The sequence below is a fragment of the Girardinichthys multiradiatus genome, chromosome 6 (genome assembly GCF_021462225.1).
Source record: "Girardinichthys multiradiatus isolate DD_20200921_A chromosome 6, DD_fGirMul_XY1, whole genome shotgun sequence".
Classification (NCBI taxonomy): Eukaryota; Metazoa; Chordata; class Actinopteri; order Cyprinodontiformes; family Goodeidae; genus Girardinichthys; species Girardinichthys multiradiatus.
The window spans coordinates 16,554,896-16,579,633 of NC_061799.1; the positions used below are offsets into that span (position 1 = coordinate 16,554,896).

At 36.8% G+C, this 24,738-nt stretch overlaps 1 protein-coding gene across 1 annotated transcript in view; it reads left to right on the forward strand.

Annotated features, from left to right (window-relative positions):
- The window catches only part of map4l (microtubule associated protein 4 like), a 138,115-nt gene that overhangs the window by 50,425 nt on the left and 62,952 nt on the right, over positions 1-24,738 (forward strand). Inside the window, exons 3-6 of the mRNA XM_047367602.1 lie at positions 158-244; positions 3,348-3,425; positions 7,326-7,565; positions 15,335-16,588. Coding sequence (XP_047223558.1) covers positions 158-244; positions 3,348-3,425; positions 7,326-7,565; positions 15,335-16,588 — 1,659 coding nt within the window. The remainder of the gene's footprint in view (positions 1-157; positions 245-3,347; positions 3,426-7,325; positions 7,566-15,334; positions 16,589-24,738) is intronic.

Genomic DNA, 24,738 nt, shown 5'->3' on the forward strand with positions numbered 1-24,738 from the left:
ACCCTCTGTGTAATGAGTTTGTAATTACATGTCCTCTGGAGAATGATAGCGTGTGCAGAAAGACAATCAGGTTGAAGAAAGCAGAACTATGTCATTGTTGTATACAAATGTGTAACAGCAAAAAGTTTGATATTAATCTTCAATTAATTTTATTTAGGTCCTGGATTGATGTCATCTATGATGTCCTCTGTCGGACGCCAGGACCCCCCAGGACAGCCCGCCTTCAGCTCTGACTACCTGTCTGGTGAGGGATAAAGGAGAGTTTCACTGATGCAGTATACACTCTGTACTACCCATGCACTGAAATATACAGTACTGGTCAAAGGTTTTAGAAACATTTTCTCATTTACTGGTTTTCTTTATGTTTATGACTATTTCCATTGTATGTAGATTCTCACTGAATGCATCAAAATTGTTATTGAACACATATGGAATTATGGAGCAAACAGAAAATTGTAAAAGAACTTTAAATATGTTTTATATTTTAGATTCCTTAAAGTAGTCGCCCTTTGCTGTGATGACTGAAATATTAACTTTTGGCCATCTCTCAATGAACCTCTGGGAAGTTCTTTCAAGACTTTTTGGAAAACCATTTCAGGTGACCCCCTCATGAAGCTCATGGAGAGAATGCCACGAGAGGAAAGCAGTAATCACAGCAAAGAGTGGCTGTTTTGAAGAACCTAAAATATAAACATTCTTAGAGTTATTTCACGCTTTTTGTTTACTATATAGGACCATGTGTGTTCATTTATCGTTTTGTTGCCCTTGGTGAGAATCTACAATGTAAATAGTCATGAAAATAAAGAGACCCAATAGGTGAGAAAGTGTTTTCAAAACTTATGACTGGTAGTGTAATCGAGGAAATAAATATGAATCACAAAATATATCTAAGCTGTTTTAAACCTCTGGTAGGATCGTGTTTGAGGAATTTTCAATAACAGCTTCAGCTAACCAGTAGCAGCCTATTTTAGAAGAAATCAAATCAAATAAGAATCAAGAATCTTTATTGTCATTATGAACCCACAATTAAATTTTTGTTTGGACACTTGGCTCATATAGGACCCAGTCAAAAGTCAAAAACACTTCAGAAAAGGAAGAAAAAAAAAAAACATCCTTGAGTCCTTAGGAAATCCTTAAGAGAAAGAGATTAACAACACCCTGAGATAAAAAATTATAATGCACACCTGGAAGAAAAATTTGCAACTAAAAGCAGCTAAAACACCAAAAAATAATATAATAAAAATGAATAAATAAATTAAGTATAAAATATTTTAAATAGTGTGAGACATTTTCCACCACAGATACTAAGACTATAGACACATATTACAAAAGGTTTTTAAGCTTTATTGTTAACAAATAATATTTTTACAGTGCCTTCCAAAAGGATTCATACCCCTTCAATAATAGTCCACCTGTATGTAATAATCAGTATAAATATAGTTAATTTGTGAAGGTCTCAGAGGTTTGTTAGTGAACATCAGTGAACAAACAGCATCATGAAAACAAAGGAACACAGCAGTCAGGTCCTGGAGAAAGTTGTGACGAAGTTCAAAGCAGGGCCAGGTTATGAAACAAAGTACTGTTCTATCCGTTATCCAAAAATGTACAGTGTATGGTACAGCTGCACACCTAACAGAGTTGAATGTCCACCTGTACGGACGGCAACTCTGGGGGAGCTGCAGAGACCCACAGCTCAGGTGGGATAATCGGTTAGTTGTGCACGCCACAAATCTGGCCTTTGGTGAAGAGCAGCACAAAGAAAGCAATCGTTGACGGTAGCGCTGCACAGTATCAGGAAAATATTTTAGCGCAATACTATTGGTGAAAATTGCGCTTACAATATTAACTGACACTTTCCTGAGAATATTCTGTCTTTATCATTACACAATGTCAGCCAACGGTTTAGTGTCTCGTCCACTAAACATTTACACAAGGTGTGGGTAATAAAGACAGTTAGAATCCATCCAACTGTCCAAACATATTACTGAAATGCACAACTTGAAAGCTTGAAATATATCTTACCAAATATTGCACCCAAGCATTTGCGATTGTGTTGTTACACACAGGATTTTGAGATCACCAGTGCGATTCGATATGATTTGCAGCTCTAGTTGAAACAAAATCTATACCCATTTGAACACACTGAAAACATGTGCAAGAAGGTGTTCTGATCAAATGAGGCCAAACTGTACATTTATTGCATACTTCGAAATGCTATGTGCTGCAGAAAAATAGCACTACAAATACCCCTGAACACACCATCATTGCAGTGGAAGCATCATGCTGTGGGCAAGGTTTACTCATGGTTTATAACAGGAACAATGATGATAGATAGGGTTGATGGAAACATTACAAACAGGCCAATTCTAGATGGAAACCTGCTAGGTTCTAGAAAAGACATGAGAGTGTTTCCCTTCCAGCAGGAGAATGACCTAAACATGTATTAAAATGGCCCTGTCAAAGTCCAAAACTAAATGCAATTGAGGCTCTATGGCAAAACTTGAAAATTGCTTTCTATCTATTGTAACTGTGCTTAATATTTTTTTTCAAAAAAGAAAGACTGTTTCTCAAAATATTTTGTCAGGAGGCCCGAATTAAAACAACTGGCCACCCCATACGTATTTCATTTTCTTTCCACTTTTTAATAATGTGCTACATTGTATTTATTTATCACTTCTGATCCCAATAGAATAGCGGTAGAGATACTTTTGAAAGGCACTGTAATAACAAATGTGTCAACATTTGCAGGGTATTTTCCTGCATTTTAATAATTTATTGCCAAAGTACTGTTACTGGTAATGAAAATTATTACTAACACCAACAAAATCTTAAATGGCAGATTGAAACTGTTATCAGGCTGAACATACATTTATTGGCATAAGTTTAAAAGCTTAGTTAACAATACAAGTGCAGTTCAGCAAGAACATATTGCCTGCTGAAATAGCAGGTTGTCAGTATAAATCCATTCCAAGGTTGGCCCAAATATTCTTCAATTGGATCCTTCCAGGACTGAGGATTGTAAGTACAAAACCGACTACATGTTGTTTCCATTGGGCTCAAACTTAAGAGGACAAGTGAGAAGATTAAATCTGAAATGTATAAGAAAACAAGCATTTCCTCATTATTAGTCATGTATTTGTGCAGGTTTTTGTATTGTCTGCAGAGAATTTGTTTATTTGATTTGAAACTTCTGACATTTGCTCTGTCCATTTGTTAGTATGTGCAATCATGTGCAGTTAATCTGTTTCATTTCAAACTGGTCATCATTCAGTCTTACTGTTGCTTTTTTCTTTTGCGGTCTGTCCCTGTTATTCCTTCCCCATTTTGCTTGTCTCTGTCTCCCTCAGGTCCTATGATGGGTGGGATGACAGGTCAATGGAGCCTGAACAAAGCAAAGGACAGCAGCATGCCTGATTCATTTCTAGGTCTACTTTACTTTTTTAACCCCTGTTTAAAATTACAGCTTAACTTTGCAAGGCTAACTTTCCACATCCTTTCTAATTGTGCCTTTAAAAAGTACTCAGACCTCTTGGACTTTTGAACATTTTGTTATGTTAGAACCACAAACCTCACTTTGTGTTCAGATCAAAGCAGAGCTGTTGATCATTGTAAAATGGGGAAAAAAATGCCACATGATTTCTTTTTTATTTACAAATAAAAATCAGAAAAGTGTGGAATGTATTTGTATTCAGCTATCCAGAGACAATATAATGTAGAACCCTAATTTGCTGTAATTACAGCCATGAGCTGTTGAAGGAACAATATGTCTCTGCCAGTTTTGTGGATCCAGAGACATTGATTGGGCCATTTTAACACATGAACAAACTTTATTCTGAACTACTGCATTTTAGCTGTGGATCTGTTAGGATAGATGACCTACTGGTAGGTGAATCTCCACCTTAGCTGTAAGCCTTTTCCAGCTTCTAAAAGGTTTTCTTTCCGGATTGCCCAGTATTTAGCTCCATCCATCTTCCCATGAACTCTGGCCATCTTTCTTGTCCCTGCTGAAGAATGGCATCTTCACAGCATAATTCTGCCACCACCGTGTTTCATAGGGGGGTTGCCTGTGTTCTGGGTGATGGATAGTGTTCAGTCTACACAGACAAACAAAAGGGGTCAAACACACAAAAACCTAATTAAAATGAACACAAACTCTCTCCCATGGTCCTGAGTTGTGAATGCTTTAGCAATGCACTGTATGTGATAATTCTGTGACATACATATGTGCTGATTTAGTTTGAGGTTTTTGGGTTTGAACCTAGCTGAATGTCTATATTAGGATTTTTTAAGGTAGCGCATGGAGGTATTTTCCAACTGAAACAACCTGGGAGTTAAAGAGTACTAGCCAAACCTTGGTGCAAGCTGCTGCTTTGTAATTGTTCAGCACTGTTTACACTTCACTGCTGTGTATTGCTCCAGTCTCTGGCCCCTCATATGTATGTGGGTCACTGCATTACAGGCTTATTTACAGGCTATATTAGTCCAAGAAATCTGCTGCTTCACACACATTCTCCCTTCTCTTCCATTTGTTTTCTGCTTTTAGAACTTTTTTTTGCCCGTCCTGAATCCTAAAATAGTTACTTAAAAAAAATCAACACACCTTGCCATTTATCTGTAGTGCAGTTCTAAAATAAATATTTACTCTCCTAAACAATATGAACAGTAAAACAGGTTTGAATAAAAAAATACACCCCAACAATAACTTTACATTGATAGTGTTAATGTTTTTGAGGTTTTCAATACATGCTTTGTGCGTGTTTATATTAGTTTTATATATACAGTATATAAATAAATTGTCCAGGAAAACAAAAAAATACACAATCAGACATTTGACCTCAACCTAGCAAGTCCATCCAACACATAATCCCTCACTTTTTGTGAGGAATAGAAGGCAATTTCACATCAAAGAGGATTTAAAAGTGGCTACATCCAGAGTATACCTCTGCTCTGTAGCTACATTGAACATCAACATGTGCAGTTGAAGCTACTGTACATTTTCATTGAAGGAAATGTATGTGTAGGAAAACTAGTTTAATGTAAATGCAAAGATTAAAAAAATGATTTGTGGTTGGGGTTTTTTTCAGAAAAAATGAGAATCTTTCTCATTTCTAATGTCTAGTTTCTCAGAGTTACAGCCATGGTGGAAAGAAAGTACTACCCATTTTTTTTGTTTAGGGTTGTATGGCATAAAATACGTAAAAGGACATCAATTTGTTTATTGCATCAAAATTTTTTGACTTTAAAAAAAAAACTATTTTATGAAATTATAAAATGTTCTTGTGAAAAGTATACCATTTGTGTTATTAGGGTCAATTATACAAACCCGTGTATAATATAAGATTAGAAAACTAATAATAAGTGCCAAAAGTGAAATCATTAACAGCCCAAATTCATCTCTTCCTCCAACCACTTGAGCTTTAGTTGAGGACTTCTTAGTTTACCTGTTTGACAAAACGAACAAAGAGGGGCATGCGCAGGCATGTAAGGCCAATTCGGTTTAGAGTTGGTGTTTTGCAGAGTACACATCTCCAGTTTACAGCATGCAACAATGAGAAGAAGATTTAATGTAAGCCAAGCTCTGGATCATGTCTTTGCTGGTATTGAGTCAGAGGACACACAGTAGCATAGTAATACAGGTGAGCAGGTTTCTGACAAGGAAGATAATGTAGAGTATCAACCGAAAGACGCAGACACATCCAGCCTGATGAATGGGTCACCGGTGCTGTTCCTGCTCCTAGTGAAATATTCACATCCAAAAGTGGCAACATCTGTCAGAACTCGGTACCTGCTGTACCTGGCACTGCATCAGCTGCAAATGTCATCAAAATGTTCCCTAGGACCACAAGGTCTGCTGTGACTAGAGTAAGTGACACCAAGACATGTTTTGATCTGTTTATGCCATCATCACAAAAACAATCATCATTGGTATTGTCACAGCAAACCCTCAGGGAAAAAAAATCCACAGTAACATGTGGAATGACAATCATGATGAATATCTGAATGCCTACATTGGTCTTCTCCTTGCTGGCGTGTATGGATCTAGCAACGAGGTCACTGATACTCAGTAGGCAAACATTTATTCCAAGCAGCAATGTCACTTCAGACCTTTCAAATGATATCGAGAGTCCTTAAATCTGAGAACAGAGACACCAGAGAAAATCTGACAAACTTGCTCCCGTCTGTGATGTCTGGTAGAGATGGGTTCAGCTCCTTTCACTGATGTTCAACCTAGGGCCTGAGTTGAAAGAAGATTAAAGTTTTCTCCCTTTCCGTGGAAAACACCCCTTCCGGCAGTACACACCCAGTGAGCCAGGCAAACACGGCATCAAGATCTGAGCAGTGTGTGATGCCAAAACCAGCTATCCATGGAATCTAAAAAGTTTATACAGGCAAAGTGTGGAACTCAATCAAACAAATCAAGCAGAGAATGTTACTTGAGGAACTTGAACGTTCCCTATTCAAGGTGCACATTGAGCAAAGAGAACGGGTGCCCCGAGACCCGCGGCCACAGCAACACGACGCCAGCATCCTCCACTCAACATCAACCACAACAGCCTCGAACCCAATGAGACCTCCTCATTCTAGAAAAAAGAGGAGTCAGGTCTGCCCTAGCAATAAGGGCAGAAAATATCTCTGCAAATAACATACTATGGTCACTGTTTGCCACTCTTTTTGCCACACATCTAAAAATGCAAAAAATACACGGGCATGTTGCACATAGAGTTTATGTGGAACTAGTGCTTGATTTCTGTTGGTTTGATTTGCTTGAGTATTTGTCTAACCTTACAAACCTACATTTATTCATTATTTTTGATATTCTTTATTACTAGTTGCTAGTGCTTTTTATTTTGTATTTGCATTAAAGTTCTATTTTTGAAAAAAAGAGGGTTTTTTGAAAACTGACCTGCTGACATCAGTGATAGTAACAGAAAGCAAATACAAGAGAAAGGATATAGTAAACCATCAAGTCTTATAGTTATGGAAATACTACTTCAGTTGAATATCAGCACATTGCATTCACACAGTTTTCTATAAACAAAGACAAAGTACAGAATTAAATATATTTCAGTAGCTTGTTGAACTGCATTTTTTCAGCACTAACTTGATGTTTTGGTCTTTTGTAAGAGCTTAGCAGCCTCTGTCAGTCTGTTGTATTTCATTAGTTCTGCAGCAACATGTTGCTACTGAAGTGCGTTCTACAAACTACTGAACCGTAGGTTGTACTTGCTTTTTTGTCTTTATTCTACTATTAGAATTCAAAGTGTGTTTAAGTGTCTTTGTTTGCCTACTGGTAATATTGTTCTGTGTTCTGTATTTCTCATTAGGATTCTCTCAGTCTGGGATGGGTGGTCCCATGGGGTCCAGCCTGCCACCATTCCAGACCACTATGACTTCTAGTCTCGGCCACACTGGTATGAGTCAGACTGTGGACCCCCAGAAGAGCTCCGGCCTGTTTGGTGTAGAGAACAAAACCACAGCTAACATCAGTGGAAGCAATGGTTTTAAAACCAGCAATCCGTTTTCATCTGGTGGCCCCGGGATCCACTCCATGGATCACTCTGCAGGTATCAGAATATTGAGTGTGGGACTGAATGTTGATGCTGCTGGGGAAGAAGGAGTTAGAAGCATATAGTAAGGAGACAAAGACATGAAATACAGGGCCTTACAAACATACTCACATCCATATAATATTTTGTCATGTGAAACCACAAGCTTTGTTGTGTTTGTTTTGAATATATGTGATTCTTTGGGGGTATGTCTCAAGAAGCTTTTTGACTATTCTTTGCCAATTAGCTCAGATTGGATAGAGAGCATCTGTGAACAGTCTTGCCACAGTTTTTTAATTTAATATAAGTCTGGACATTGACTGGACCATTCTTAAACATGATTATCCTTTGATCTAACCCATTCAACTGTAGCTCTCTGTATGAAGGGTTTTAGACTCTCTAAATAGGGTTTATTCCAAGATTATTATGACTATTTTTAACCTTATTTACCTCTCGATAAACTTTGGCTATCTTCCCTGCCCACATTGGAGATGCTGCCATCTCCATGTGTCTAAAATATTTAATGGTCAATAAAGGTCAGATTTCTAGAATGCACAATTGTTGACAGGTTTTGCCTGAGCTGCTCCAGAGTTACTTCTTCTCCTTCCTCAGCCTGTCAGTTTAGGTTTACAGGCCATGTCTTGGTAGGTTTGCAGTTGTGCCATACTCTTTCCATTTTCAGATGATGGATTGAACGGTTCTTCAAGAGATCAGGTCTCTATTTAGCTGTCAGTTGACCTCTGAGATCAACTGGTGAAAAAAAACCCACTTTCCACATTTTTCTTGGCCGTTAAAATCCATGCATCAATTCCCCATTACCTTACAATTATGCTGTGATTTGTTTTGGTCTATCACATAAAATCCCAAATAAATGACAATGAAGTTTGTGGTTTTAATGTGACAAAATGATAAAAAAAAAATTATACTTTTGCAGGGCATTTTATGTTGATTTGCCGAACCTGTGAGTCAGTTTAGGTTGTTGAAGAACTCAAGATCAAACCTAATTTCTTACATTAAATCCTTCCACAGTGAAACGTAGGCCTGGGTTTGTGTTGCAGGGAAGGGACACAAAATGCCAGGAGATGAGTAACACCTTGATTACACTGGGCAGGCTTTCAGCAGCAGAGGGCAGCCTTTTCTTGTTTTCCTTGTCAGAGGAGCATCCATAGCCCTGTTGCTCTAATAGCTCTCTGCCTCATGGCTTTACATCCTGTCTACTTCTCCAGTGACTGTAAACATTTTTATGTCTTTTTTCATTGCTGCACAATGAAGAGAATGCAAATAACCCTATCAGGGTTGCAAGGTGCCTTTAATTATACATTTGTAATGCGTATCATAGTCATTTGCTTGTGGATGGAAATAACAGCGGAGCGTCTGTTGTTGCCAAGCAACAAAACCGTATACCCAAGGGTGCTGTACACCCCTCCTGAAATCTGCAATTTTTAGAACTGAGGAGAGACAGGAATGCATTGCTGCCAATACTAGTTTCATCATCTAGACTTTTTTGAATTCCAGTCAGATTGTCCTGGATTTGTGTTTCATATTAAAAATAGTTGCTTATTGTAGTTTAACATCCACACCTTTGAAATCACCTATTGCTGATGCATTAGTGACACCCATTTGTACATGACAGAAATATTATAACGTTTCTCCCAAAAACCAAGATGTGAGCAAGGGAAAGAGCATCTTCTAGCCCAGAGGTTTTGTCACTGCAGTGGCATGGCTGGAGGTGAAAGCTTTAATGGTCTCTTAAAAAATAAGGACATGCAGTTGTGTTTGTTTGAGTCTAAAAATACCTTCCTATCCCCCATTAAATTTTCAGGAAAATATTGAAGTGATATAACAACATGCTGCTATTTTAAAACTCTGAGCTGAGCTGACTCCCCTCTCGCAGTCATTCTGTAGAGTCTGTGGAGTTTTTTTGAAGTGACATAATCTTTCAAAAAACTTTGAATATCAAACCTGTAATTTTAGTCTGATTATTAAATGGGAAGAAAGTCCAATTTAGAGAAAAAATAAAATAAATTAATGTTGTTTTTTTTACCAAACTTAATAGTAGCACAATTGTTGGTACCCCTTCAGTTAATGTATGACCCTTTTTTGCCAGTAGGACAGCCTTTAGCTTTCTCCTTTAACATTCAACAAAGTTGGAGCGTACAGAGAGAGGGATCTTTGGCTTTTCCTCTTTGCAAAATTTCTCGACATCATCCACAGTCCTGGGTCTTCCCTTATACTATTGTCTCTTCAACTGAGCCATCAGTTTTTCTAAAGGATTTAGGTCAGTGGACTGAGAAAGCCATAGAAGAAATAACATTTTGTGTCTGCTTAAACAGTTACCTTATGTTTTTTATCCTTTTTCAAACTGAATGAACCTATAATAAACAATTTTCAGTTTACTGGCAGAGTATACCAACGTTTTATTTACAAAGACTTGTTATTTTGAACTGTTCATGATTCACTCTAATAAGATCCCAGGGCCTTTGAAGAGAATTAGGCCCATAGCACCACAGATCCTCCACTATACTAAACACTACACATGAGGTGGCTTTCCATTTATTCACCCTTTGCTTCATGCCAGATCTAACTGGTCTGTTTGTTGCCATAAAGCTTAGTTTTAGTCTATTCTGATCAAAGCACATGGATCCAGCTAAAGTCCCAGCAAGAGTTTAGCAAACTCCTCATGTTCACATTTGTAATTATATTCTGCCTGTATGTGTCCATATCAGCTGTTAGCATGTAGATGAAACTTGGTGACCCCACGACGATACTGTTTGCTGCAGTTCAATAACAGTGAGTTTGAGGTTTTTTTTTACCTTCCTTACCATCCTTCTTATTGTGTGTGGTGGCAGAATAAAATAGGTCCTCCTTTTTAATTATTGATCTGACTATAGAAATGGTAAAGTGTAGGTGAGTAATTATTATCTAGTACCTATTTCATGCCTTCATGAAGAGGTCAAAACACCTCTGCTTTATTTGAATGGCATGTTCTCTCATCTTCCCTATTTTAAGGACTCTCATTTGTCAACCATGATATAAATACCCACAAGAAACAGAAAGTTACAGATAAAAAAATTGTTTCATAGAAAAACTTCGATCAGTTTTAAAAAACAAAGTATAAATTTCAAATATACATTTCTAGGGGTACCAACAAATGTGCCACCAGTGATTTTTGTTAAAAACAATTGTTTTTCAATATATGATTTTTTTTATGTACTTAAAGTTTGTTTTATTCTCTATTGTGAGATTATGCAATTGCATGAAATATTAACTTAGTTTTAGCTTTTTATACATCATTATCAAGAATCTAAAGAATATTTGTGAAAATCTGTCAAAAAAAAAATCTTAAAGTTAGGAAAAATGTAATCTTTTACCAGTGACAAAGGATTTTTGCAAGTTCTTGTTTTAAATGCTTTTAAATAATAACCTCCTGATTCCCATAAGTTTCACTATTTGAAAGAAATCAGGTCATATCTTACTAAGTCTTCAACTCCAATTAGTTCTGTTTATTGTGTCTGGCATTGTTAGGCCAAAACATGTAATGAACATTTCAACTTAGATTATAACTATGTGGATTTTTTGATTAATAATTATATAATAGAAAACAGATGGGAGTGGGTGTTCTCTCTTGAAAGCAGAAGTACTGGAAGCACCATCAGAGAGTTTCATCTTTAATCTTTTTGCATGTAATTAATAACTTATAAGTTATCCCTCTGATTCAGCAAACTTTCCCCCTTTGGTTCTGACATGGATGTGCTTTTGGATAAAAGCTCTATTGAAGGTCCTTTAACTTTTACAGGAATCTGATAATTTTACCAAATATGGAGCTTAACATCTCCTACTGTGTTCTTTCGGGGATTTCAGTTCTCTGCAGAATTACCTGCTGTGTCCCCCCAGTACGACTCTGCCTTCCCCCTCAACATGAACCCTCTTTTGCACAAATTTCGATCTTACCTTTTGGTTTTTTGAAGCAACAAGTGCTCAAACATTAATGTAATTTCTGGCAATCTGCCAGAGTTCAGACTAGGAAGATCACCCATTAATAATTATGTCACATTAACTATAGATGACAATAACCCAGCTGCCTGTTTATAGCAGATAAAGCTTTGCGTCACAGGGAGAAAATAGAAACTTCATTTAATTTAGAATGCGCGAAAGGGTGGCAGATTTAAAGGGAAATGTGCCACTCACTAGTTCCACTAATATGTTGTGATATAATACCCACTAAAAGGAATGCTGCAAACAGGATAATGAAATGAGCTAAAAACAGGAACAAATGGGATAAAGGCTTTTATTCTTTGTTTTATACTTGTTATTTTTAATATTGATCTATTCATCTTTTTCACTTTTTTGTAAACTGAACTACTAAAGTACTCATCCTTATTAAATAAGCAATGTAACTTAAACAAAAAAGTCAAATCCAGCTGAATACAGTGCCTTGCAAAAATAATCACACTCCTTGAACTTTTTCACGGTTCACATTATAAGCACTTGTCCTCTTGTGGCATTTCACACATACTATAACAACAGAACTAACAGCATCATGAAGACCAAGGAGCACAGCAGAAAAATGTAAAGAATAATTAGGTTATAAAACCATATTCCATCCAACAGAACACTCAATCCATCATCCAAAAGAGATCTATGGTAACTCTGGATAAGCTGCAGAGATACACAGGTGGGAGAAACTGTTGACATAAATATTAGTCATACTCTCCAAAAATCTGGCCTTTTTAGAAGAGTGGCAATAACAAAGTCAAAGAAAGCAATAAGAAGTTCCATTTAAACTTTGCAACCACCCATTTAGGGTAGAAAGCACATATTTGGAAGGTGGTGTTCTCCTGTCAGATGAAACCACAATTGAACTTTGTGGCCTACTTTCAGAAGATTACTGTCTGGGGGTTCACCTTCCAGCAGTCAGAACTGCAGTGGAATAATTTTCTATCTTTTTTTTTTTGTATCATTTTCCATTCTCTTCACAATTAGGCACAACTTAATGTTGGTCTGCCAAACGAAATCCCAATAAAGTACATTGAGGTTTTTGGCTGTATAGTGAAGAAATATGAAAAAAAATTGTATTTTTGCAAGGCACTGCCCAAAAAGATAAAACAGCCAAATAAAGCTACTTATTCTGTGCAAACCGAACACTTTGGTTTGTCAAAGTCTGTATGTTCTTCGTGTTTGTGGTTTTTTGTAACATTCCTTTTATTTGAGATGTTATTTTAGTGTCTCCATGTGAACATTAGTTGTTGTAATTCTTCAGACATGCATGCATTTGATTTGATCATGCTGCATCCTGTATGCTATGAGCTTGATTTATTTGTCTTGTTCAGTTTGTTCATGGTCCTGTTGCTCCCAGCGTGCTTGTTTTGTTCTATTTTGTGTGCCTGCTTGATTCACAGGAGCTGCTCTGTCCCTTGGATTACAACAATGTTGTTTAGAAGGAAAGGATGAGTCACATTCAATGTTTAGCTAGGCTACATTTCAGATTATTAAAGTTAAACAATACAAAATGAGCTATTTAATCATCTCAATGTTATTGTTTAAAGATATTGAATATTAATTGTTGTCATATACAGGTATTTGATCTTGTGCTGGTTCAAAATTATTTATATAGTTGTAGGTGAAATAAAGTTATAAAAATGCATCCTTCTCAGAAGACAAGCCGATACACAATATTGGGACGATTTTTTTATCAATATTTATGGAAAAACAAAACATTCCCAATTTTTTTGGTTTTCCCAAATAGAGTAAAGGTTTTACAAATCATAAACTGTGTTTTAAAAATCTCTTATCAGTGAAGAATATTCCAGTCTGGATTTGATTTTGTGATCTTTATGCTTGTCTAATTCTGCAGTGGTCCTAATGCAAAGAAAACACTGAAAAGGCTTTGCAAATCAAATAATAAATCTAAAACTGTGTCTGAAAAATCTCAATTCACTGTGGAATTATCCAGCTTACATTTGATAACTTTAAGCATTTTGACATTTGAAGAACAGGTAAGATGCAGTCCAGACAAAAAAAACAAAAACAAAAACAGAGCTCGTGATAATAGCTTATTTTTTTCAAAGTCACATATAGACAGCAACTGTATAGCCTGAAATATTGTGGTGTTTTAATGTCACAAGGCTGATTTTGTGACATCTCGTTACCCTCGTTAGACTGATTGAAATGCTGCTGCATAGCAGATATTAATGCCCATAAACAATTAGTGAGTTGAAGCAATGTTTAACAGACAAGTGTGCCAGAACTCCCTATGTGATGATGAAAGAAAAAATAGCAGTTGAGGCCAAAAATTGTTTGGAAGTATTTAAATGAGACACCATCACCTAAACACATTTTATAAAATTTCCAAAAGGCTGTATGAAAAACATCACCGGCATCATTAACTTAGAACTTCGTAGATGAATTTAGTTAGTTGTTGAAATGTGACATAAATGTCCAATTCTGAGCATTGAGGATTTGTATAAAAAAATGCTGAAACGTGAAGCATTTCAAAGAATATGTTAAAGATGTCTGCAACCACAAAATCCACAATCACAGACAGACTACTGGTTGCCCTTGTCCAGACCCTTGAGTTGTAGCTATGAGTACCCTGAACAGGGTCAGATAGATTAGTTTTGCTAAAACTCCTAGCATGTGTCTTTGGTGAACTGATCTCAAGTGGACAGCTCTAATCGTATTTGGAGGTGATCTTTATCACAGACAAATACTTTTCTTTAATTAATTGCTATTTGACCTTTACCTGTAGCCTATGCAGTTCTCATTCTTACCGTGTTAATGTTTCTTTCTGCAGGGAGAAAGTAACAGTGCAGCTGTGAACAATCTTCATGTAACGATCTTGGAATATTTATAGTAGAATTAAACAGCTTTGTAAGGAAAGGGGGGGATGTAACCTGGAAAATTTTGAATTTGATTTAGGCTGTTTCCAGGTCTAGATGTATATAAAAGAAGTTAAGAAACTATGGAGTTTTTTTCCATATATCATCTATCTATCTATCTATCTATCTATCTATCTATCTATCTATCTATCTATCTATCTATCTATCTATCTATCTATCTATCTATCTATCTATCTATCTATCTATCTATCTATCTATCTATCTATCTATCTATCTATCTATCTATCTATCTATCTATCTATCTATCTATCTATCTATCTATCTATCTATCTATCTATCTATCTATCTATCTATCTATCTATCTATCTATCTATCTATCTATCTATCTATCTATCTATCTATCTATCTATCTATCTATCTATCTATCTATCTATCTATCTATGTTTTTTTCCTTTCTCTTCAAAATTGTTTGTTTTTCCATGTCCCACATTTAAAGCCTGCCCACTGTAGAAATATCTGTCATAAATACATAGTTAAACTTTGAAATAAAATAAAAAATATATATATACAAAATTGAGTTTTTTCCTGAAAAATGTCACTATGTGAGGTTTTCTTTTGCTACCTATTGCCCGTGTGGGAACTAGGAAACATTTTGTTTTGCATACTTAAAGCGGAGTGATATTGGTTCTCTAGCTAAGTTGAAGTTCCATAAATAATCAAACTAACAAGTTTCAACTGATGTTATTAGAGCTGTCTGCTTGCAGTCAAATCACACAAGATGCTTTAACATGAATGAACCTTACAGTTTAGTATGTTAACAAGTTAGTTTTAAGATAATAAAAAACAATAAATTTAAGGTTGCCACAATCTGATGGCTTTTTAGCCTATATTTTTCTGACACAGTATATGATTGGTTCCTCCTCTTATAAAACCCTCCCCCCTCGGCAGCTCCCGTCCTCTCTCCCAGTGGCTCAATGGAAGACAGCAGTCCCACATCCTCCAACTCTGAACCCCTCAGCCCAGAGAGAGTGGGGACAGGGGGAGAGACTGGCAAGCAGCGACGGTGGAAGAAGAAGAGGAAGGGCAGCGATGAGGTCTACAACTTCTTGGATAAGCAGGAGAATAAAACTGGCCGATCAGACCAGCAAAGGATGCAGGATGAAAACAGGGTGGCAGAAGAGGACGGAGATGAGGAGGAGAACTGGGAGCGGGAAATCAGAGAGAGTGGAGGAGGGGGTAGGGTAAAAGGCAGGAAGAATAAGGCTCGGGCAAGACTTCCAGAGGAGTGGGGCGCACCTCAGCAACCTGTCTCTCCCACACCAGCTACTGTTGCCCCGAAGTTTGCTCTTGATACTGCCCCTGAACAAGTACCGCCAAGTTCCACTAACTGTTCCCATGTTAGTCTTGTAAAAGATCCATCTCCACGTGCCTATGAACCCATGTGTGTAGTAGATTACCCTCTGTCTGATAAAGATGGGCTAAAGGCAAATGAAGAAAAGGTTTTAACCAGTAAGCCTGAAGCTGACAGTAGTTTCACCACTAATATTGCCACTAAAAGTGAGGATGTTAGTGGAAGTCTTGCACTATTGACAGGGGACAATCTGAGTCCAGTCTCCCAGACTTTCTCTTTTCTCGATTCAGTCCTCCAGACTCCTCCAGGCTCTGCCCCTGACTCGCAGACCACTACCCCTATCACCAACACCCCCTCTATTGCCACTGCTTCTCTAACTAAGTCCATTCCAATGGAAACTGCCATCCCTGCTTCACAAGCTCCCTCTGTTTTCAACCCTGCAAAAAGTACTCCAGACCCACCTACTGCTTTTACTCCTTCCACCAACCCTCCATGCCCGGCCCCTGCAACAGCTGCATCAACCCTCAATGTCAATGCTAAGCCTTTTGTTCCCTTAGGCACACTTATGTCCTCCACTGCTACTTTGGCTATTAGTACAGCAACAGCAACTTTACCAGGTACTCCTGCACCTATATTCACAACCACCTCAGCCAGCCCTATTTGTTCCTCCTCAGCTCCCTCTAAAACTGAAGCCACCTCCTCCTCATCATCAAACACTCTCCAAAAAGGTGTAGGCATGTCACTTAGTTCACCCAACCCTTCTTCCGCCATCACCCAAGCGGCCCCTTCCTTCTTCCTTGCACACTCAGAGCACCCGGAGTCCTCGTCGACACAGCTTCCCCTTCTGGAAGGTTGGTGAACTACAGGAAAGATAAGAATGACCTTTGGGACTGATTTTAACAGAAGTGTTTATAAGCTACGATAGTTGAAAGTAGTACTGTTTGTCTCTTTGTATGCATGGCACTGTTTGTCAATTGAGCACCAGGCCTGTTTGGTGGTTGATCCTTTCCTCTTTGAATGTGTAATAGCCAGGGCCCGACAAATTGATTCTCAAATTGATCATTTTGCATTACTTTTCAATATATTCTTAGGAATTAGATAAAGAAAATCAGCTAGATATTTGAGTCCTGATATGACTTCTCCATACTACTGGCATGAGTTTGGGACGCAAATGTTTACGTTAACATATTTCACTAGTCGGGCCCTTGATAAACAACTCATTAGGGTAAAAGCATAAACTGTTCCCTATATGATGTTCCTCAGCCTGCTTCTGTGTATCAGTTACCATGATCATAACGTCTATTACCTGACCTGCTGCTTCAGATATCCACTGTGTGTGTTCCTGTGTCTACTGTGTCATCTAAATATCATCTGCTTTTCTAACCCTCTGCTATGTCCACTTTGTCTATAGACGTATACACCCAACCTAAGTTCATGCATTGCAAAGTCAATTTGCTGTTGCCTTTTTTAGTGTTATGAACACTTAGGACTTAATTGATTGTGCAGGGACACATTAGTGTAGTGGTAGGGCGTCAACATGCCTTAAATGCCTTGCATTTAGTATTCATACCTTTAAGTATTCATACCTTTCCACATTATGTCACAACAACAACATTCTATGTATTTTATTGGGATTTTATGTGGCAGGCCAACTCTAGCTGATAACTGTGCAGTTAAAGGAAAATGATACATGATTTTCAACATTTTTAACAAATAAAAATCTGAAAGTATGAGCAGGCATTTGTATTTAGCTCCCTTCACCCTAATAACCCTAAGTAAAATAAAGTGTAAACAATTTTCTTGAAATGTCATGTAATTCAAAGTGTCCATTTGTGTGTTATAGTTTTTTGTCCTTCCATGACCGCAAGCTCTAGCACAAACAAACTGATTTATTTATTCTTATTACCAACCATGAGCTGGGCCACAAGAAAGAACCACTTTTGTCAGAAGCAATGGTCCATTACAAGGCTTTAAAATCAGTGTACATAGATGCTTTCCAACCAGTCTGACTTAGCTTGAACTATTTTACGGAGAAGAACTTCCAACTTCCTTTAAAGCTGGTAGAACATACCCCAAAAAAACTCACATCTACATTTGCACTAAAGGGGACATTTAAAAGCAAGCATTTTACTTTCAGATTCCAACTGTGGTACTTTGTGATGGTCTATTATATACAATCCCAATAAAATGGGCATGAATTATTTTTTAAAGCACTATATAACCAAGAGAATGGTCAAATGTGTTTGTAACATATTAATCAACATAAACACAGAGTGAAAACTCTGAAAGTACAACTTGCACAATTATTTTTTGGGTTTTTAGGCAGTTTTTACTACAGATGTGTCTCTGCTGTTGTTATATTACAACCCATAATAAAGAAAAAGAAAAACATTTTCCAAGGGGCATTGTACTGTACCGTGTGGAAGATGTTTATAGAATAGTTAAAGTTGCTGTTGTTGAGTCCATCAACAAGTTGGACCTTATAGATTAAGAAAAGGATGTCATCAAAGTTCATGAACATGTAAAAGTAGAGAGACAAATACTTTTGGCAATATAGTGTATTTGACTTTTTACTAAAGTAAAACCTAACCACACTTTATCTAGTTAAATGCACTTTTTACTCTGATTCTCATTTTTTACTGACATGTTATTAGACATTTGTTTAAGTTGCTCTAGTGACAAGTCTCTTAACTAGTAGTCAAACTTAAATTTCCACACACTTTATCTATGAAGTACTCCTATACTTGACTTATATTTTGTGGTAAAAGCTTAACACTAGTTTATTCTTAAAATTGACAATTGTGTTACTGTTAAATACTGTGAAGTTAATTCTGGAGGGATTAAATATGTTTTTTCTTTCTATCTGCCCCCCATTCCCTTCTGCTTTTTTATTACGCCACCAACAATTTGATTTCCATCAACAGGTAAGACATGTTTCCTCCCTACAGAATTTAATATTTTTTTCTAATTGAGGAATGGTACATAATTTCGATGGTACCCTAAACCATTTAAATATAAAGCAATAAGACCAAAAACTGTCTTAATTAATTCAAAAACAGCTGTCTCATTTTTAAAGATGAGTCACAGAGCCTTTCTAAGGTTGCTTTGACCCTTTACTTAATGATTTAAACATAAACTGTACAGGAACAAATGTTATTGAGTTGTGCTGCAATGATTTACCAATATTCATTTATGGTGATTGTAAAAAGAAAGTACACATTTCTTTAATAATTCTTTAATAATTATAAACATTCTTATAAATCAGAACATAATACGAATTGTTCTAAAATTGTGTCAATCTAACCTTAAGCATAAACAATACACACAATAAATTCCATACTGACATTATGTATTAAGCAAAGACAACATGAAAAACCCAAATTTGGCACTGTGCTTAGGGTCATTCTCCATTTGGAAGCCCTATATGTGCCCAAGCTTTAACTTCCTGGCTGATGTCTTAAAACTTTGCATTAGTATTTGAACATAATGTTCTTTCCTCATGACACCATCTATTTTGTGAAGTGCACCAGTCCTTCCTGCAGCAAAACACCCACATAACCTGAGGCTGCTACCAGTGTGCTTCACAATTTGGATTATGTTCCTAGGCTTGCCAGGTTTCTCGTTTTTTTTTTTTTTTTTCCAACTGTAAAGATGCTCATTATTGCCAAACAATTTTAGTCTCAACTGACCACAGTCCATGTCTCCAAAATGAAGGACTTTGTCACTGATTCTATTTGCACACTGTAAATTGTTTTTTATATTGCTTTTAGAGCAGTTGGCTTTTTTCTCTCTTTTAGTCTATGCCAGTACAGGACTTGTTTCATTGTCTTGTCAGCTTCTGCCATCATCTTCATAATTTGCACATTTCACACCAAAACATGTTCATCTCTAGGGACAGAGAAACTGTCTCCTTCCTCCCTATCAGCAGCCTAACAACTATGACATGGCCTTCTGGGCTTTCCCATATTGTCTGAAGGGTATTAATCTTCATGGATGTAAACTTCTGACTATGAAGAAAGTCCTAAAAAAATTCTTTAAAATAATTCCTCTCTTATTTTTTGGCATGTAGCAAATAGAAATTAGATTGGTTGTCCTAACATCCTTATTGACCCAAAACAGCAAAATAATAGTCTGGTTTATAGTCAGACAATGAGAAAAGAGGGTTTTATGTCTTTTTGCACATTTTGCAATTTCCTTTAATATCATGATACATAAAACGCAGTAATCAAAATATGTGCTCTCTTTTTACCATGACTGAATTTTTCACTTCATTGAAAATTGCTTATAAGTTGCTGTATTGTGAGTTATGGCTGAAAGGGTTTTCCCTCCCATCTATATTAGGATTTCTTAACATAAGTCTTCTGAAAAGTGTGCTGCTCTCTTTTATTCACAGCTTTGGGTTTTGTATGTTCTTGTGTTTGTGAAATGCCTGACTTTCACAAAAGGATGTGTTCACTGATAATTCGGATTACCCCAATTTTGCCAAAGTGAATGAATGTATTCATTCAAGTTAGTTTCAGTGCTTTGGTTTATATCCTCAAATGTAGCGATCACTGCATCCTCACTGCATGTGCTCAAAACAATAAAACGGCAACTGTATTTTAAACCTCATGGTTTTACACAAACTAAGTAGCCTATAAAGTGATTTTAGCCAAGACTCTTATAGATAGCCAAGACTAATGCATGGTTACTCTTACAATTTCAATTCAATTCAGTTTTATTTATATAGCGCCAATTCACAACACATGTTGTCTCAAGGCACTTCACAACAGTCAGGTACATACATTCCAATTAATCCTAACAATTGAACAGTGCAGTCAGAGTTAGTTATTTATTCAAATTGGATAAAAAGTGTTTCTGTCTAAGGAAACCCAGCAGATTGCATCCAGTCAGTGACTTGCAGCATTCCCTCCTCCTGGATGAGCATGTAGAGACAGTGGACAGTCACTGGCGTTGACTTTGCAGCAATCCCTCATACTGAGCATGCATGTAGCGACAGTGGAGAGGAAAAACTACCTTTTAACAGGAAGAAACCTCCAGCAGAACCAGGCTCAGTGTGAGCGGCCATCTGCCACGACCGACTGGGAGTTTGAGAGAACAGAGTAGAGACACACAAAGAACACAGAAGCACTGATCAAGGAGTACTTTCTATGGGAAGGAAAAGTAAATGTTAATGGATGTAGCTCCTTCAGTCGTTTCACCAAAAAGAAATAACAGATAAACTCTGAGCCAGTTTTCAAGGTTAGAGTCTGAAAGAGAGCACAGAGTTAGTCACAGTAAAGCTCAGTCAATTGCCATGTCTAGGAGAGAGAAAGGGTTAAACACTGAAATACAGGGCCAAATGTATCATCAGTAGAGGGTGAGCATTAAGTTGTTGCCAGCAGAAGCTTGGATGATGCCCCCCTCCAGAAAGGTGTCACAGGTAGACACATAGTCAGGCCAGGTGTAGCTTCTAAGAAGAGAAAAGAGGGGGAACAAAGTTAAAAGCTGAAATAACAGCAAATAATGCGAAATTGGAGAGTAGTGTGAGAATGTATTAAAGAGGATGAAAGTGGTCATTATGTTTTCCAGCAGCCTAAGCCTATAGCAGCATAACTACAGAGATAGCTCAGGATAACATAAGCCACTCTAACTATAAGCTTTATCAAAAAGGAAAGTTTTAAGCCTAGCCTTAAAAGTAGACAGTTTGTTCATCTAGAGCCCACTGATGGCCATTGTTATACAAAAACCCACAACGATTGGGATACCTCTCTCTGTCAGATTGATTATAACCATTGAAAAAGAGAGGGGGTCATACAGGTAGCAGAAATGGAGGGTGTGTTTGTCCACTATTTCACAAACAAATTAATGGTATTGATCCCATAGTTTGTTATACTCATGACATCAATACTTATTGCACAGGTTTAGTGTAATTATACAATGTCACTTACAGTCTGATGGACTTAAAGGCCCTTTAATGCTTGTAACAACACCATGAGGCCATATCTGAATGTTTCAAGCTGTGTGGTCTCAATGTTGTGGGATAGAATTACTGTTAACCTAAAAAATAATGGTAATGGAGTATCTGTTCAGTTTCAATATTCGAGCTGTTCAGTCTTTTAAGTGCTTTACATCAAAACATATTTTAACTGAATGTTAATGTCAGTGTCAGTTTTATTTATATAACGCATTTAACAACAACATTTAATGTTGACCAAAATGCTTCACATAAAGGTAAATACAAATGATAAAATTACAGAGTTTTCAGGATGGATTTAAAAGACTGTACAGACTCATCATTCTGAATCTCAAGGGGCAGTTTATTCCAGAGACTGGGAGCTGCCACAGCAAACGCCCGAACCCCTCTGGGCCTTAATTTGGCCTTTGGCTGAACTAAGAGCATCTGGCAAGAACATTTCAGTACTCTTTTTGGATTATAAAAGTTAAGAAGAACAAGAAGTTGTATTGAAGACATCAACCTTTTCTCAGCTGAGAAGTTTTAGGCCTAAACCTACCTTAGCATCACCTGAAAAGGTAAAAAACAAAATAAGAATTAAAGTGTATCAAGAGTGATCAGTGTTTTTTATTGACCCCCCAGTCAGTGAAAAAGTTGTTTAAATATTGTATTTTTAGGTCTCTCTCCATCAACAGACTCTATGAGTAAACCTATATCCCTTCCTTTTCAATCAAATGCCAATTTGATGAATGTAAATGTTTTACCCCTTAGATGATCAAATGGCTTACAAGTACTTTTTCTCATGGAGAAGTGCATGTTGCTTTTCAGAAGAAGAAACAATTGTCCTCTCTGCAAATAGTCTCTATTCGGCTGTATGTTGTCTTTGCATGTATGTGTTGATGAGGCATGGAAGGGTAACCTTGTTTTTCAATATGTTGTTTTGTCCTTGTGAGCCATCCAGCGAGGTTAAGTTTAAATGAGATCCATGTATTGAAACCCCACAGGGGACCCATATGTTTTGTGATTGGTTGTGTCAAATAGCACACAAATAATCATGATGCAGTGTGTGTAAGCTGTAAAGCAAAGGAGGTTGTTGTTACGCTCAGCCCTGCTCGTTGGCTCCATCAGGTGTCGTCTGGAGCAACTGCGGCTGTGACTGTTGGCTAATGAAGATAAATAGCTCTTGGTAGCAAAGAAAAACATTGAGATTCTCAATACATTGACTAGTTTATGACCAAAATTATTCCAGATGTTTTGCTGTCGAACAGCTGGCAGATGTAATGCTAAATTAGTTTTTGAGAGGAAAATTAAGTTTTTGTTCACTAAAAAGCAATTTTCCTTAGATCTCATTTCAGATTGTACTTTTGATTTCAAAGGTTATAGTGTTCTGTTTATTCAACATATTTCAGCTTCTACAATGCTATCATGTGCTGATTTTTCTATTGCCATCTGTGTAGTTTTAATAAACAATTTTAAATTGTTTGTCTTGGAGAAAGTCTAGCATAATTCTTCAACAGAGATGCATTCATCAGAAAAATATTCTGTCAGCTGATTCTTCTTGATAATATTGTGCAAAACATTAAACTTAGGGATTTTGTGATTAAGACTTTGTTCCTTTATTATGATCGATCATTTGGAATATGCCAAAACTGAGTACAATTTAAAAAACAAATACCATGTTGCTCTTAAGAGAAAAAATATGTTAGCATCCTGATCATCATTGGTGAGTAATTTGGAAACAGTCACAATATTAAAATAGATTTTTTAATACTGGTGAGATTTAGTGTCAGTTTAAGTTATTGTCTAAATAGGCTACTCCATCACCGCTTAGAGACAATGTACTGACAGCATGAAACCTGAAACACAAATAGCTTAATTTTTATTCTAAAGATATATCTGACTGAACACATACTCCTACTGATGAAAATTTATGCAAAGTATATGAAGCTAAAGTATCTGTTTTGTTATGACCAGTTAAGGATATCACCATGGTTCCAATTACTCATATGCTGACAATTCTTTATAAACCTATCACTGAGTGTCATAAGGTTTAGTGACAAAAATCATAGTAAAGAGATCACATGACCCACACAGACTGGAGGCCGCAGTAGCCAATACCGCCTCTCTTTTACTATGAGCATCATTTTAAAGAGTGAAAACACTTAGAGAAAAACAATTTTATAGCAACAGCATCATATGCACAGCAGATGTTGTAGTTTTGCAAGCTGTCCATGTGAGAAATGCCATAATTGTTAGAAATTTGCCAGGGAAAATGCACCCAAATATGTGTGTGGCTTACATATAATTACAGACAAAACACCAACTGCAGGGATTAGGAGTAGAGTTTAATCTGGAACTCAGATACCCATTGTTTAATAATGCCTTGGTGTGGACCCCGAGGAGATACTTGGGATCAGATTGTGACATTATTATTTCAACAATATTATATATTCCACAACAAGGCTTTTCAACAGATCCAGTTTTTATGTTACCCTATGTTATAGACTTATGGACAGAATTGCAAATAGCTTATTACTGCAAACATTACAACATTTTATGGATGCAGGGGAAGTATAGCTAAAAATTTTAATCTTACGGGTTGCTCCAGCAGAGTTTAACTATATGGAAATGGCGTAGAGTATCCGAGGACATCCAGTCACCACAATGGTCAGGTTTCACATTAGAGCATTCATTGTTATATACGAGTAGATTCCTGTGTGGACAGGCCACAGAGAGACAATAGTTTTAGAACACTTTGAAAATATGACATTCAAGTAATGCGGGCATTACATCTTTAACAGTAGCACCTTCCTGATATTGTAACTTTCCAACTTTACATAACAATTACACTGAGCCATTAATAGCCCAGTCAAAGAAATGCTCCTTTGCTTTTACTTATTAATGTAAGAAATTATCTAAATAAGATATTTAAGATCAAATAATATATGCAGTGCAGTAATTGATGAGTTAACAGGTGTTGAATTCCTGGATTTAATGACATGTAAAATACCATTATGCATGCATAGAAAAAGACTTATTGTTATCATTTATAAACAGCATAGCCCT